The 15,799-nt window shown below is 51.2% G+C and overlaps 1 protein-coding gene across 1 annotated transcript in view; it reads left to right on the top strand.

The window, feature by feature from the left end:
• lgr6 (leucine-rich repeat containing G protein-coupled receptor 6) overlaps nucleotides 1-14,453 on the top strand; it is a gene marked incomplete at both ends in the record, with an annotated part of 28,677 nt that extends 14,224 nt beyond the window's left edge. The window contains 7 exon segments of the mRNA XM_080527495.1: nucleotides 3,373-3,444; nucleotides 4,211-4,336; nucleotides 5,418-5,572; nucleotides 8,321-8,401; nucleotides 9,014-9,999; nucleotides 10,039-10,354; nucleotides 14,413-14,453. Coding sequence (XP_080383621.1) covers nucleotides 3,373-3,444; nucleotides 4,211-4,336; nucleotides 5,418-5,572; nucleotides 8,321-8,401; nucleotides 9,014-9,999; nucleotides 10,039-10,354; nucleotides 14,413-14,453 — 1,777 coding nt within the window.
• Nucleotides 14,454-15,799: the final 1,346 nt, after the last annotated feature.

The following is a 15,799-nucleotide window of genomic DNA, read 5'->3' as shown; positions in this document are numbered from 1 at the left end:
GGTTGCTTCCAACAACACCGTGGGGGATAGCTGTGTGATTATTCTCACAGAGACCTGGCTCAACGCTACCATCATCGACTCTGCGGTCGGCTTAGAGGGCCGCTCGCTTCACCGAGCCGACCGGACTTTGCTTAGCAAGAAGACGCGCGGAGGCGGCCTCATTATATCTACGAAGGACAGCTGGTGCTTAAACACGAAAACTGTAAGTAGCCACTGCTCCCCAGACCTGGAATACTTGACTGTTAAATGCCGACCCACATACCTCCCGAGGGAATTCAACGCGGTGTACATAACAGCAGTATACATTGCACCAAGCGCGGATGCTAGCTTAGCATTGACGCGGCTACATGACGTCATCAGTGGTGGACAGAGCGCGGATCCTCAGGGCACTGCACATCATCGCAGGGGACTTTAATCATGCTGACCTGAAGGTAGTACTACCCAAGTTCTATCAGCATGTTAAATGGGCAACAAGAGGAGAAAAACTGGACAAGGTATACACCAACATCAAGCTTGCTTACAAGGCTAGACCGCTAGCTCATCTAGGCATGTCTGACCACGTGTCCATCCTTCTGATCCCAGCCTACACTTCCATGAGGAAAAGTGCTCCCATCACCACTAAGACTGTCAGAACCTGGCCAGCAGGGTCCGCTCCACTGCAGATCTGCCTGAATGACACCTCATGGCAGGAATATGAGCATGAGGACCTGGAACAGTTCACGTCGTCGGTTCTGAACCACATAGTGAACTGCACCAACTCAGCCACCGTGGACAAACGTGTCCGGGTCTACCCCAACACGAAGCCATGGATGACTGAGAAGGTCCGAAAACTGCTCAAGGAGAGGGACAACGCCTACTCAGCGAAGGACACACTGCTGTACAGCACCACCAGGGCTAACCTAAACCGTGGCATCCGGGAGGCCAAGGCAGACCACAGAGAGAAGATTGAGGAATGCTTCCTGAGCAACGACTCCAGGCGGGTGTGGCAGGGGGTTCAGCACATGACAAACTTCAGAGCCAACAGGCTCACAGCCGCGGAGGACGACCCCCTGCTGGCGGAAAAGCTGAACTCCTTCTACGCCCGGTTCGACGAGGGGCGAACGGAGGTAACCACAACACAAACACCACTCTCTCCAGCTCTCAGCAGCCTCACCCTCACAGAGCATGAAGTGAGACGCGAGCTGAAGGCGGTGGACCCCAGAAAAGCCTCAGGGCCGGATGGCGTCCTGGGACGGGTGCTGAGGGACTGCGCCGACCAGCTGGCCGGGGTTTTCACCAACATCTTCAACCAGTCCCTGTCCCAGGCCACCATCCCACCCTGCCTGAAAACCTCAACTATCATCCCAGTCCCGAAGAAAAGCACGGTGAGCTGCCTAAACGACTACCGCCCGGTGGCACTCACACCAATCATCATGAAGTGCTTCGAGAAACTGGTCCGGGCCCACATAGTCACACGCCTCCCGCCCAACCTGGATCCATACCAGTTCGCCTACAGAGCCCACAGGTCCACAGAGGACGCCATCGCGACGACTCTCCACTCCACTCTATCCCACCTGGAGAGGGGGAACAGCTACGCGAGACTGCTCTTTGTGGACTTCAGCTCTGCCTTCAACACCATCCTTCCAGACAGGCTAGTGACCAAACTACTAGACCTGGGACTATCACACTCCATCTGTGCATGGATCAAGGACTTCCTGTCTGACCGCCCCCAGAGGGTGCGGGTGGGCTCCCACACCTCCACAGCCCTCAGACTCAGCACTGGGTCCCCATCCTCTACAACCTCTACACCTACGACTTCAACCCCGTCCACCCCAGCAACTCCATCGTAAAGTTTGCAGACGACACCACCGTGGTGGGCTGCATCTCGGGGGGGGACGAGGCGGCGTACAGGGATGAGGTGGAGCACCTGGGCAAGCTGTGCAAGGTTAACAACCTGCTGCTGAACCAGTCAAAGACCCAGGAAATCATAGTGGACTTCAGGAGGAAAAAATCTGAGGTCCAGCCCCTGCTCGTCGATGGAGGGAGTGTGGAGAGAGTCTCAACCCTCCGATTCCTGGGGGTGCACATACAGGATGACCTGTCCTGGAAGACCAACACAGCAGCCATCATCAAGAAGGCACAACAGCGGCTCTACTTCCTGAGAGTCCTCAGGAAATACCACCTCAAACAGGAGCTGCTTGTGACCTTCTAACGCTGCACAGTGGAGAGCATCCTCACCTACTGCATCTGCGTGTGGTTCTCCAGCTGCACAGCCGCAGAGAGGAAAGCGCTACTGAGAGTCGTGAGATCGGCCCAGAAGATCATCGGCGCCCCCCTCCCCTCTCTGGAAGAGCTGTACAACACACGCTGCCTCAGGAAGGCCTCCAAGATCTCCAGAGACCCATCCCACCCTGGGAACGAACACTTTGTTCGACTGCCCTCGGGCAGGCGGTTCAGGACCATGTCCGCAAGGACAAATAGACTGAAGCTCTGCTTCTACCCCAGGGCCATTCAGGCCCTGAACACAGCAAAGACCTAGGTTCATAGGCCCTGGACAATCTAGAAAATGTGATGGCAGCTACTAGATTGTAATCAAGTGCAATACTGAAACACAACTGTGAACATTTCAAACCTGCAAACTGCGACACTTTAAATGAATGTGCAATAACACTATGTGCAATATGACAACCCTCGGGTACATAAGGTTCAGAGATAGGAAATGTTAGGATATTTATAGCATAGCATAGAGTACAGCACAGTGTTTTATTTGTATAGTATAGTATAGTGGATAGCCTTTATTTATGTAAACCAGCTCTTTTCCCTTCTTGTTTTTAGTAAAAAAAAAATCCTAGCACCAGGTGAGCCCCCCCCCTCCCAAATTTCGTTGTATGGTACCTGTACTATATCAATGACAATAAAGACCATTCATTCATTCATTCATTCATTCATATACCTCTCTATACCCTCTATACCTCTCTGTACCCCTCTATACCCCTCTGTACCCCTCTGTACCCCTCTACACCCTCTATACCTCTCTATACCACTCTATACCCCTCTATACCTCTATATACCTCTCTATACCCCTCCATACCTATCTATACCGCTCTATACCCCTCTATACCCCTCTATACCTCTCTATACCCCTCTATACCCCTCAATACCCCTCTATACCCCTCTATAGATCACACACAATCACCCTTCTGGTATCCACAGACTCACAGACTCTCTCTCTCTCTCTCTCTCTCTGTCTCTCCCTTTCCCTCTCTGTCTCTGTCTGTCTCTGTCTCTGTCTCTGTCTGTCTGTCTGTCTGTCTGTCTGTCTGTCTGTCTGTCTGTGTCTCTCTCTAACTCTCTCTCTCTCTCCCTCCCTCTCTCTCTCTCTCTCTCTCTCAGAGATCTGAGCTGGAACAACATCGAATGGATCCACCATGACGCCTTCATATCCCTCCACTCTCTGATCAAACTGTGAGTACACACACATGCACACGCACACACACACACACACACACACACACACACGCACACACACACACACACACCGCAATCTCTCTCTCCTGTGTGTTTGTAGAGGTGAGCCAACGTGTTTAATTAAAGCCATGGTCCTGTTGTGTTCTCACACACACACACACACACATAGCTGAGCGTGTGTGTCAGGGAGAGAAGATGCTTTCGTTGGCAGGCCGTACACACACACACACACAGACACACACACACACACACACACACACACACACACACGGCCTGGGCTGTTAGCAGGGCTGAGACACACACCCCTGCTGTGGTTGGAGGAAGGTTTGGCTCCAGACTCACCAGAGAGTACACACACACACACACACACACACACAGACACACACAGACACACACAGACACAGACGCACACACACACACACACACACTGTGTTATTGTGTGAAGAGGAGTGGATAAACAAGGCCTAGCCAAACACACAGACAACACACTCTGAACTCTCTACACACCTACACACCTACACACAACTCCACATCTACACATCTACACCCCGAACCCATGGCCTCTCTCGATCCACAATGTCAGCAGAATCACCTGTTTTTGATGAGCACTCTCTCTCTCTCGCCCCCCCCCCATATCCCTCCCTCCTCTCTCTCTCTCCCTCCCTCTCTCCCTTTCCCTCCCTCTCTCCCTTTCCCTTCCTCTCTCCCTCCCTCTCCCCCTCCCCTCCCCCCCCCCACCCTCCCTCCCTCCCCTCCCCCCCAGGGACCTGACAGAGAACCGTCTGAGCGCGGTGCCCGTGGGGGGACTGGGGGGGCTGATCCACCTGAAGATGCGGGGCAACGTAGAGCTGTACGAGGCCCCGCCCCCCGACACCCTGCCCCGCCTCCGGTACACACACACACACACACACACACACACAGGCCTTCACCCCCCAGACCCTCCCCCGCCTCCAGTACACACACACACACACACACACACACACACACACTCATACACTCGTTCACACGACAGGTCTTGATGCTCAATTCCGATTTTTTACACAGATCCGATGTTTTTTGTTTGGCAGTTCACATTACTTTTAAAATGTGACCTATATTTGACCTACATTGACTCGTGTGAACATTCCACGGCCCTGAACAGACCCGCATGTGCAGAAGGACAATAACAATAAATAATTAAATAATTAATTTTGCCATTTAGCAGACGCTTTTATCCAAAGCGACTTACAATTACGAATTACAGGGACATTCCCCCTGGAGTAACTGAGGGCTAAGTGCCTTACTCAAGGGCACACTAGCAGTGGTGTGGTTTCAGGCGGGATTTGAACTCACAACCTTCCGATCACAAGTCCAACTCACTATCCACTAGACCACCACTACCCCCCAATAACAATGACGTCAGGACGTCACGCGCAGCGCACTGTTTACAGAAGTAACCATGGATAACATGATAACGTTACAACCGGTTTCATTTTCACGTTTTTGTGCAGCGAAAGCCGACAGAGATATGAGCAAGTGGTCAAAAGAAGAAGGATGAGGAAAAGAAGAGACAAATTCTTAGCTATGCTCGCTATGACTCGCTGCTATACTTGCGTCTAGAGTGCAGGGTTGCCAGATGGGGCGGGTTACCGCCGAATGGGCTACTGGATTTATCGGTTATAGACTGGTTAGGCTGTAAATTGTCAATCCCACCTGGCAACCCTGCTAGAGTGACGTAAAAGTTGCATTAAACGCGACTTGACAGTTCAGACGGGGGCGCGTTGCTAAATATCAGATATATATCCGATGTAATTTCACCTCTGAACGCGACCCAGGTCGGATTTTTTAAAAGTCAGATTTCATGTGACTTGCGCTGTTCCCACGGTCATGCATAAATCACACCTGAGTCACATGTCGGCAAAAAAATCGGATTTAGGTGACATTTCACTGCCGTGTGTGACCCTGTGTGTGTGTGTGTGTGTGCCCCCCAGGGTGGTGGAGATGCCCTCGGCCTATCAGTGCTGTGTGTACGGGTCATGTGACAGCTACAAGGCTGCCGGCCAATGGGAGGCGGAGCCTGGACACGAGGACGACGACGGCAACAAGAGGAGCGTACCCCTGTACCCCCTCCACCACGACACACACTGTAAGACCCCCCCTCTACCCCCCTGTACCCCTGTACCCCCTCCACCACGACACACACTGTAAGACCCCCCTATACCCCCCTTGTACCCCCTCCACCACGACACACACTGTAAGACCGCCCCTCTACCCCCCTGTCCCCCTGTACCCCCTCCACCACGACACACACTGTACGACCCCCCCTGTACCCCCTCCACCACGACACACACTGTACGACCCCCCTATACCCCCCTTGTACCCCCTCCACCACGACACACACTGTAAGACCGCCCCTCTACCCCCCTGTCCCCCTGTACCCCCTCCACCACGACACACACTGTAAGACCGCCCCTCTACCCCCCTGTACCCCCCTGTACCCCCTCCACCACGACACACACTGTACGACCCCCCCTGTACCCCCTCCACCACGACACACACTGTAAGACCCCCCTATACCCCCCGTGTACCCCCTCCACCACGACACACACTGTAAGACCGCCCCTCTACCCCCCTGTCCCCCTGTACCCCCTCCACCACGACACACACTGTAAGACCCCCCTATACCCCCCGTGTACCCCCTCCACCACGACACACACTGTAAGACCGCCCCTCTACCCCCCTGTACCCCTGTACCCCCTCCACCACGACACACACTGTACGACCCCCCCTGTACCCCCTCCACCACGACACACACTGTACGACCCCCCTATACCCCCCTTGTACCCCCCTGTACCCCCTCCACCACGACACGCACTGTAAGACCCCCCCTCTACCCCCCTGTACCCCTGTACCCCCTCCACCACGACACGCACTGTACGACCCCCCCCTGTACCCCCCTGTACCCTCTACACACAGACACACATACACACACCCACACATCCTACTGCTGAAAGGTACACACACACACACACACACACACACACACACGCACACACACACACACACACACACACACACACACACACACACACACACACCATAAACCCCCCTGATGTGCATTCCTACCGTGGAACACCATCCCAGATCAGGTTCCTAACACAGCACACACACACACACACACACACACACACTCACTCACTCACTCACACACACACACACACACACAGACACACACACACACACACACACACATCAATTAACCCTGAGTAAACCCAATCACTGGTGGTTTATCTAAAAATAACAGAACACAATGATGAGGAGGGGAAGGAGGGAGGAGGGGGGAGGGGGGAAGAGGGGGAGGAGGGGGAGGAGGAGGGGGAGGGGGAGGGGGGAGGAGGGGGGCATTCCCATCCAGTCTCACCTCAGCAGTTGTAACAACAGTGTGTTGACAGATTTTTGAGGTCATCAAAAAGCTTTTTTACACAGCGGTTCATAACAGCTCTGTGACATCATCACCTGCAGACACCATCCAGGAATGCTTCATGTTACCATGAAGGGCTGAGGTTACACTGCAACAACACACACACACACACACACACACACATGCACACATGCACACACACACCCTACACACCCAACCCTACTGTTGTCATCTATGCCGAGGTGAAGTCCTGCTGGGACCATTCTAACACGTATACTCTCTGCAGTGTCCGTGTTCTGCCGTGTTCACACTTGACTTCTCTTTTTAGAAAAAGGCGCAGGCTTTGCCGCCTTTTTCCCAGAATGCATTTCGCACCGGCTAGCAGCGGGCAATTTAAATCGTCCATTTTAAATCTCCATTGGCTAAAAGCTGTAATTTTGCCTTTACAAGTGTTAACATGTCATTTTATGACGTTTTAATATGTTTTCAGGCGAGAAAGTAACCATATATATTCCCAAAATGTGTCCAGTTTATCAAAATAACCTGTTTATACATCTGATCTGACGGTTTTTTTCGTCTTCTGTTTGCTAGCTGCGTTCGTAAATTCACCCTGGAAATCTGATCAGCACTCATGCAATGCCTCTTGTCCAATAAAATTACCTGGTCCCTTTATGACGTTGAACCCAGTGTGCGCTCCGGCGCTCTCAGAGCGAATTTACGAGCGCACCCAGCGTTGCTTACATACCTTCAATGCGGAGAAACATCGTAACATAATGTATTAAGTTGTAAAATGATTTGGGGTCCAATATCTTTAGCTAGCTAAAGTAACTAGTTTACTTTATTGTTGTCTTAGCAGTTGGTAAAAGAACAGGATTAAAACAAAAATATCAGCAATAAGTGCTCAACAGTGCTCTGCAGCAAGCACAATAACAACCCAACTTGAAGCCACAATACTGGGACCATTCGTGACTGACAGTCAGTCAAATACTAGGCTTACGTGTAATAAACTTGGATTTCATGCATTTCAAGTGGCATCTTTGTAATCATGACGATGTAGTCATGTCTAAGAGGCAGACAAGGCTTCCCTTTAACTCCCCGAGGCTATGACTATTACCAAGTCTAGTGGGTAGGTAGAAGTAGGTTACTAGGGAAGGTACACGCGTACCTATTCTCCTCGTCCTGATTGGTCAGCTGTCAGAAAGGCGCTTGACATCACACAGCGCCTTTCTGAAAAGTTAAATAAATTCAACTGAAAAAGGCGGCGGCAGCTGCGCTTTTCTCACGCTTTTTAAAAAGCGTCCATTTATTTCCTTTTCCCACAGGGTTGTATGTAACATAGGGTTGTACTGTATGTAACATAGGATTGTATGTAAAAAGGCGCTGAAGGCCGCGCTTTTTTCTTAAAAAATAAGTCAAGTGTGAACACGGCCTTAATGACCCCTGACCCCTGACCCCCTGACCTCTGTGTTCCAGACGACCCTGACCTGGAGGAGTTCCAGCTGGAGATGGAGGAGGCCAAGCTGCAGACCAGCGTGCAGTGCACCCCCCTCCCTGGTAAGACCCCCCCCCCTCCCTGGTAAGACCCCCCCCTCCCTGGTAAGACCCCCCCCCCTCCCTGGTAAGACCCCCCCCTCCCCTCCCTGGTAAGACCCCCCCCTCCCTGGTAAGACCCCCCCCTCCCCTCCCTGGTAAGACCCCCCCCCCTCCCTGGTAAGACCCCCCCCCCCCCCTCCCTGGTAAGACCCCCCCCTCCCCTCCCTGGTAAGACCCCCCCCTCCCCTCCCTGGTAAGACCCCCCCCCCCCCTCCCTGGTAAGACCCCCCCCTCCCCTCCCTGGTAAGACCCCCCCCCCCCTCCCTGGTAAGACCCCCCCCTCCCTGGTAAGACCCCCCCCTCCCCTCCCTGGTAAGACCCCCCCCTCCCTGGTAAGACCCCCCCCCTCCCTGGTAAGACCCCCCCCCTCCCTGGTAAGACCCCCCCCCTCCTCCCTGGTAAGACCCCCCCCTCCTCCCTGGTAAGACTGAATAGACTCTTAATCTGGAAGGGTTCTCCTTCAATATCATAATCAGAATGTTCTCATCGTATTCAGAAGTACTGTATCTCAACACCCTCCCTCTCTCTCTCTCTCCCTCTGTCCCCCCTCCTATCCCCCCCTCCCCCCCCCAGGTCCGTTCAGGCCGTGTGACTCCCTGTTGGGCAGTTGGCTGGTGCGTGTGGGCCTGTGGTCCATCTCCCTGGTGTCGTTGCTAGGCAACTCCCTCCTCCTCCTCTCGCTCTTTGGCTCCTCCTCCTCCTCCTCGACGTCGGGGGGGGGCTACCTCTCCCCCCTGCGCTTCACAGTGGCCTGCATGGGCGCGGCCAACCTCCTCACGGGCGTGTGCACATGCACGCTGGCCCTGGTCGACGCCCTGACCCTGGGCGAGTTCGGTCGCCACGGCGCCCGCTGGGAAGGCGGTCCCGGTTGCCAGGCGACGGGGTGGGTGTGGGTGTTTGCCTCGGAGGCTAGCGTGCTGTTGCTAACGCTAGCCGCGGTGCAGTGCGGCGTGAGCGTCACGTGCGCGCGCGCCTACGGCAAGTCCCCCAAGTCCCTGGGCGTGCACGTGCGTACGTGCGCCCTCCTCTGCCTCGCCCTCTCCCTGGGCTTGGCCTCCCTCCCGCTGGCCGGCGTGGGGGAGTACGGCTCCTCCCCCTTCTGCCTGCCCTCCCCCCTGCCTCCCCCACCCCCTCCTGCCCCCTCCTCCTCCTCCTCCTCCCCCACCTCCTCCTCCTCCACGGCCCTGGGGTTCCCCCTGGCGCTGATCATGACCAACACGCTGTGCCTCCTGGTGGTGACGGGCTCCTACGTCCGGCTGTACTGGGAGCTTCTCCGCGGGGGTGGGGGAGGGGGGGCAGAGGGAGGGGGGTGGGGGAGTGAGGGATTGTGGGACTGCGCCGTGGTGAAACACGTGGTGTGGCTGATCTTCACCAACGGCCTCCTCTATGTGCCCGTGGCGTTCCTGTCCCTCTGCTCCCTGCTGGGCCTCCTGTCGCTGGGCGAGGAGGTGCTGAAGTCGGTCCTCCTCCTCCTCCAGCCCCTCCCCTCCTGCCTCAACCCCCTCCTCTTCCTTCTCTTCAACCGAGGAGGAGGAGGAGGAGGAGACTCCTCCCACTCCTCCTCCTCCTCCTCCTCCTCCTCCTCCTCCTCCTCCTCCTCCCAGTTCCTCTTCTGGTTCTGGTGGCCCAAGTCGTCGTTGGCGTTGTCGGCGAGCCGCCGGTTGTTGCGCCGTGACTCGCGCACCCTCGACTCGCTGGTCTCCATGGAGACGGAGAAGAGCTCCTGCTTTTCCGATTCGACCCTCCTGGGCGAGGCCGACGCCCTCTTCTACGCCGGCGGGACCACCTCCTCCTCCTCCTCCTCCTCGGGCCTCCAGCCAATCAGGTTCTCCCGCTGCTCTTCCTCGTCCTCGTCCTCCTCTTCCTCGTCCGTCCCGCTCATCCAATGCCAGACCACCGGGCCCTCGCTCTCGGGCACGAGAGAGAGGGAGAGGGAGGTGGGGAGAGAGGTAGAGAGGGAGGTGGGGAGGGAGGTAGAGAGGGAGAGGGAGGTGGAGAGGGAGAGAGACAGGGAGGTAGACAGGGCGAGAGAGAGAGACAGGGAGGTAGAGAGGGAGAGGGAGATCGAGCAGGAGGTAGAGAGAGAGAGAGACAGGGAGATTGAGATAGAGAGGGAGAGGAAGAGAGAGAGGGAGGGGGGCGTCAAAGATGGAGAGCAGCGTCTGAAGAGCGGTGACCTGGAGATGAGTAGTAAGGCCCGCTCCCTCCATCACACCACCTCCTCCTCCTCCTCCTCCACCCCTCCCTCCCGCCTCTCCTCACCCCTCCTCACCCCTAAACCACTGGGCTAGCTAGCCCCTATGGACCATCACAGTACAACCACAGCACATCACAGGGAGCGGGCCACCAGCCCCAGAGCAAAGTCCACAGAAGGACTAAAGAACACTATTAAAGAGTACTTCATCACTCTCTACTGCCCTCTAGAGTCAGGAAGGAGCTATAACCTGAGTCTACGACATACCACCAACTCTCTACTGCCCTCTGGTGTCAGGAGGGTAGCTATAACCTGAGGAGCAGACGAGCCATGGAAATATAATCAGAACTTTTTTTAATCAAGATTTTTATCAGCGTTGGATCATGGATTCTGTGTATCAAATATAGGATGTTGTTGTAACGTGTTGCATAGGGGTACATGTTTGCCACATAGAGAGCACACAGTATCTGCAGTATGTGTACCCCGCGTCTAAACGTAGGGTAACACAGAGAGGAGAGAGAGCGCTCTTCCCTCTTAACACTAGAACAGCCGTGCCTTTTTTACCTACTATAAGAGCCGCCTCGGGGGTCTTTACAATGCTCAAGCTGCTATTTACACACAACGACCACTAGTTGGCGCCGCTTGTAAATTAGCCTGATTCCTATACAGAAAAACTGCAAAATAGCTTTATACTAGCTTATCCTGATGTTATTTTAAAAATGTATGGATACTGGGGTGGTAGAACGCACATATCTAGGAAAAAAGATCTAACATTTTTCTTTACTCACATTGGTCAAATGACCCCACCCACGGCTGTTCTAGTGTTAAAGATTCGATCACTTCATCGTCTGAGGAGTCAATGGTTCTAGTGCGGGGGGGGGGAATACTATATAGTAGAATTTTTTTTAGAATTTTTTTCAAAGCGAAGAGGTTATAAATGTAAAAGACTATTTAGACGCTCACTGTTCGATGGTCAGCAGAGAGGGCTTGTAGATTGGTTGTGTTGAGAGTGCAGTCTCCCGTTTAGTACACAAGGACTCATGTACCCACCCACCACACACCTCCTCCTCCTCCTCCTCCCACCACACACCTCCTCCTCCTCCTCCACCCACCACACAGACTGGAGAAGGGCCATTAGAGTCCTCCAGTGACCTTTCACCCTGCTAGCTGATGTACATACAATGTAACTACCTCTGAACTAGCATGCTAATGTTCCTTAATACTCCCATGTGATGTTTTCCTTTTATATAACATGCAGTAAATATATTATTATATTATTATTAAGAAATAAAGATCCCATAGTTTGTTAAACAAGACGTACTATTTTGGATGTACATACTTTGTATACAACTGGTAAAAGCACGATTGAATAAAATGAATAGTTTCATAGGAGAGGAGATGACTGATTCATGCTCATACACAACACAACACAAATCCCCGGCAAAATATGATTTCATTCATTCATGACAGCAACGTGGCTGTGGCTCAGGAGGGAGAGCCGCCGTCTAATGATCGCATGGTCAGCAGATCGGGGGTTCGAACCCCAGCTGGCCACATGTTGAGGTGTCCTTGGGCAAGACACTGAACCCAAAATTGCTCCCAATGAGCGGGGCCGGTGCCTTGCATGGTAGCTTGCCACCATTGGTGTGTGAATGGGTGTGTGAATGGGTGAATGAGAGGCCGTTGTAAAGCGCTTTGGAATAAGGCGCTATATAAGTGCAGTCATACAGACATTCACAGATCTCCATGATGAGAAAAACTAAGTACAAACTCAGTAATTAAACTATTGAAGAGAAAAACTAGACTTTAACTAGAGGAGTTATATAAGCAGCATTCGTTCCTAAAGGCCTCCACACAGGGAGGGGATGGGTTGTTTACATTTTAGACATTTAGTAGACGCCTTTATTCAAAGCGACTTACAACAAATACATTCTTGGTAAATGAATCATCAATCCATCACTCTTGAGAAAGAGGCCATTGGCAGTTACAATGCTACTTGTTTTTATTAACCTATACCTAACCTAACAATATACAGTATATTATTATGTTTTATGAATTCAGTCTACGGTGGAAGATATATAGTGACTCTGCAGTCCTGACAGCAGATAGGTAGAGACTCTGCAGTCCTGACAGCAGATAGATAGTGACTCTGCAGTCCTGACAGCAGATAGGTAGAGACTCTGCAATCTTGACAGAAGATAGGTAGTGACTCTGCAGTCCTGACAGCAGATAGGTAGAGACTCTACAGTCTTGACAGCAGATAGGTAGTGACTCTGCAATCCTGACAGCAGATAGGTAGAGACTCTGCAATCCTGACAGCAGATAGGTAGAGACTCTACAGTCCTGACAGCAGATAGGTAGAGACTCTGCAATCCTGACAGCAGATAGGTAGAGACTCTGCAATCCTGACAGCAGATAGGTAGAGACTCTGCAGTCCTGACAGCAGATAGGTAGAGACTCTGCAGTCCTGACAGCAGATAGGTAGAGACTCTGCAGCCCTGACAGCAGTGGGGAGCTCGTTCCACCAGCGGGGCGCCAGGACAGTGAAAGGTCGTGACTGAGTAGCACGACTGCTGCCTCCACGTAGAGGCGGTGGTGCCAGGCGGCCAGCAGAGGTGGAGGAGTGGAGTGATACTGTGTATACACACACACACGCACACACGCACAATGTACCGATACACTCAACTCACGATTCAATACGATTCACGATATTGGGTTCAGGATACGATTTTCTCACAATTTTTTAACAAAATGAAATGTCAGAAAATGTCCTAGGAGTAGCCTAAGTGCTTTGGGCCCTTTTCCAGGATTACTTCAGTTTTCAATATATGGCGGTTATTTAACATGACTGTATGTTATGAGTGTGTAATAACAGTTATTTAACATGTCTGTATATTATGAGTGTGTAATAACAGTTTAAAGGGAAGAAAAACACAAATGGAATTGGATTTTACAGGTTTTTTGTAAAGTGGAAAGTGTAATTGCACATAAACAAAATATTTAGCTAAATATTTAATATTTAATATATGTTCAATTTGAAAGATCAACTATATTACATCTATCCAAGGCAGTTTGTGAGCCGAGGGGCTTTTAGGTTTATTGTTTTGCCCTGTTTCCTCTAAGAATACATCGTTTAGTTATGGTGAAATTCCTGCTAAAAATGTTCATGTTAGTCTCAGGAATGTGTTCAAATAGCGACATCTACTGGTCGTATTATGAAATCTATAAAGCGACCGGTAGCCGGGAGCTAGCCACCGTTTTACAAGACAGTTGGAGCCCCGCTGGTCTCTAAAAGGACATTGAGCTGTTTCTTTTATAACCTAAGTTATACTTATGTTTTCATAGATGACTGAGAGACCAGTAGCTGACACTAATGCTATGTATTGTGCTGAACATTTCTACAGGTAAGAATTGTCGCACTACGCGTTTTGAATATAGAATATACGTCGTGTTAAACAGCTAGCCATTAGCCACTGTTAAGAGGTCCGTCATAGTTTTCTGTCGCCACCAGATGGCGCTGTTTAGTTAGATTAATGATGTTATTTTTACAAATGGTGTATATTTTCTCACACATCTATATGTTCTATTTCTTATATATATAAAAAAGATGATGTTGGTTCGTAGATAAATATATAAATGAATAAGGCTTCATTCATTTCATTAGAAAACCACTATACCGTCAATCCAATTGATAACCACAGTTTTACAAGATTATGCTGTGATGACTGAGAGACCAGTAGATGACACATTGTCTATATTGTGCTGAACACATTTCCAGTAAACGGCCACATCATCTCTACACCCTCCTGTGTCATGTGATCATTGGTGGGCCGGGTAACACACGGGTTACACTGGCTCTCTGGGTTTTGCCTTTTGAGTGGTTTGGTAACACTCGATGACCTTCGTGACATAATGCCGCTTCTCTCTTCAGATCTCCTCAGCTCTCCATGAGTCACGTGCTCTGAGTTACCATATATGGGTAGAAAGCGCAGCTTCTCTGCTTTCAGGAACTGTTGGAATGTTTTCGATCGCACATTTAGTTTAGGAATTACGGTATTAATAATAAAAAGTAATAATATTCCAATGTGTGTAAAATGCGGTCGGTGTTTAAGGGTTAAAAGAGTATCGCGATTCATTTTTAATTTCACCGGTTTGAATCGTCTCATATTGGTAGCGATAATTAACTGCATCGTGATGCATTGTTACATCCCTACTGTTTGCAGTTGGATGCTTCTGCATTCTGGGTTTGAGTTACTTTGGGGATAACACACACGTCAATACATCACAAGGACTCAGTGCTGTTTGCTCTTAGGTCGTGTTTAATGACAAGTTGTCAGAGGAACATTGGAAGCTTTTGGAACTCTTTTCATCTGAATTCATCAGGACAGCTGATCTCTTCACACAGGGAAGAGCAGGAAGCCACTGAAGGTGTTGTAATTAGCACTACTATGATCATAGAGGCTGTAGCCTGAGCGAAGGCGTATGTCGGCCAAGTCTCCCTCCTCCAGCTGGAGAGTCAACCCACCGGATACAGACTGAGCCCCTGCATTAGTGTTCTGATCTACAAACATCATCTGCTGGTCATTCTTATACAACAACAGAGGAATCCATGTTGAGCCGTCGATTTCATAGGCGTTGAGTCTGAAGTAGTAGACTCCTCTCACTGGTGCTGTGAAGAGTCCTGTATCAGAGGAAAGCAGAGAGAGATCAACACTGTCTGTGTCTCCTGGACACCAGAGCAACATGACTGTTAGTAATGGTGAACACAGTCCCTGTAGCTGATGACCCCACACTGGAAATAACATGTTTATAATTACTTTATTGTGTTCATCCTGCATAGCTGTTGTCGTAATGTTGTTTCCAACAGGATAACCTTTGTATATCATTTTGGGATTCACACAGGTTTTTATCCATCCATTCATCCAATCATTCAATCATTTTATATCTGTTGCTGTGTGTCAGCAGTACCTGTGGTTGAGCTGTAGGCTTGGCCGATGTTGGTGATGATGTTTTTGTAGACCACAGTGGTACGACCAGAGACAGGTCCTATCTGAGCACCTAGGGCAGCAGAGAACGCCACCTTTGGTCTCTCTGTGAACACAAGGGAATAACACATGGATATCTCCTTTAAAGCAGCATACCATCTTACCAGGCCAAACTGTTCA

Source organism: Nansenia antarctica (assembly GCF_963989245.1).
Source record: "Nansenia antarctica genome assembly, chromosome: 3".
NCBI classification, from domain to species: domain Eukaryota; kingdom Metazoa; phylum Chordata; class Actinopteri; order Argentiniformes; family Microstomatidae; genus Nansenia; species Nansenia antarctica.
The sequence above is the reverse complement of the archived record's forward strand: the minus strand, read 5'-3'. Positions and strand labels throughout refer to the sequence as shown.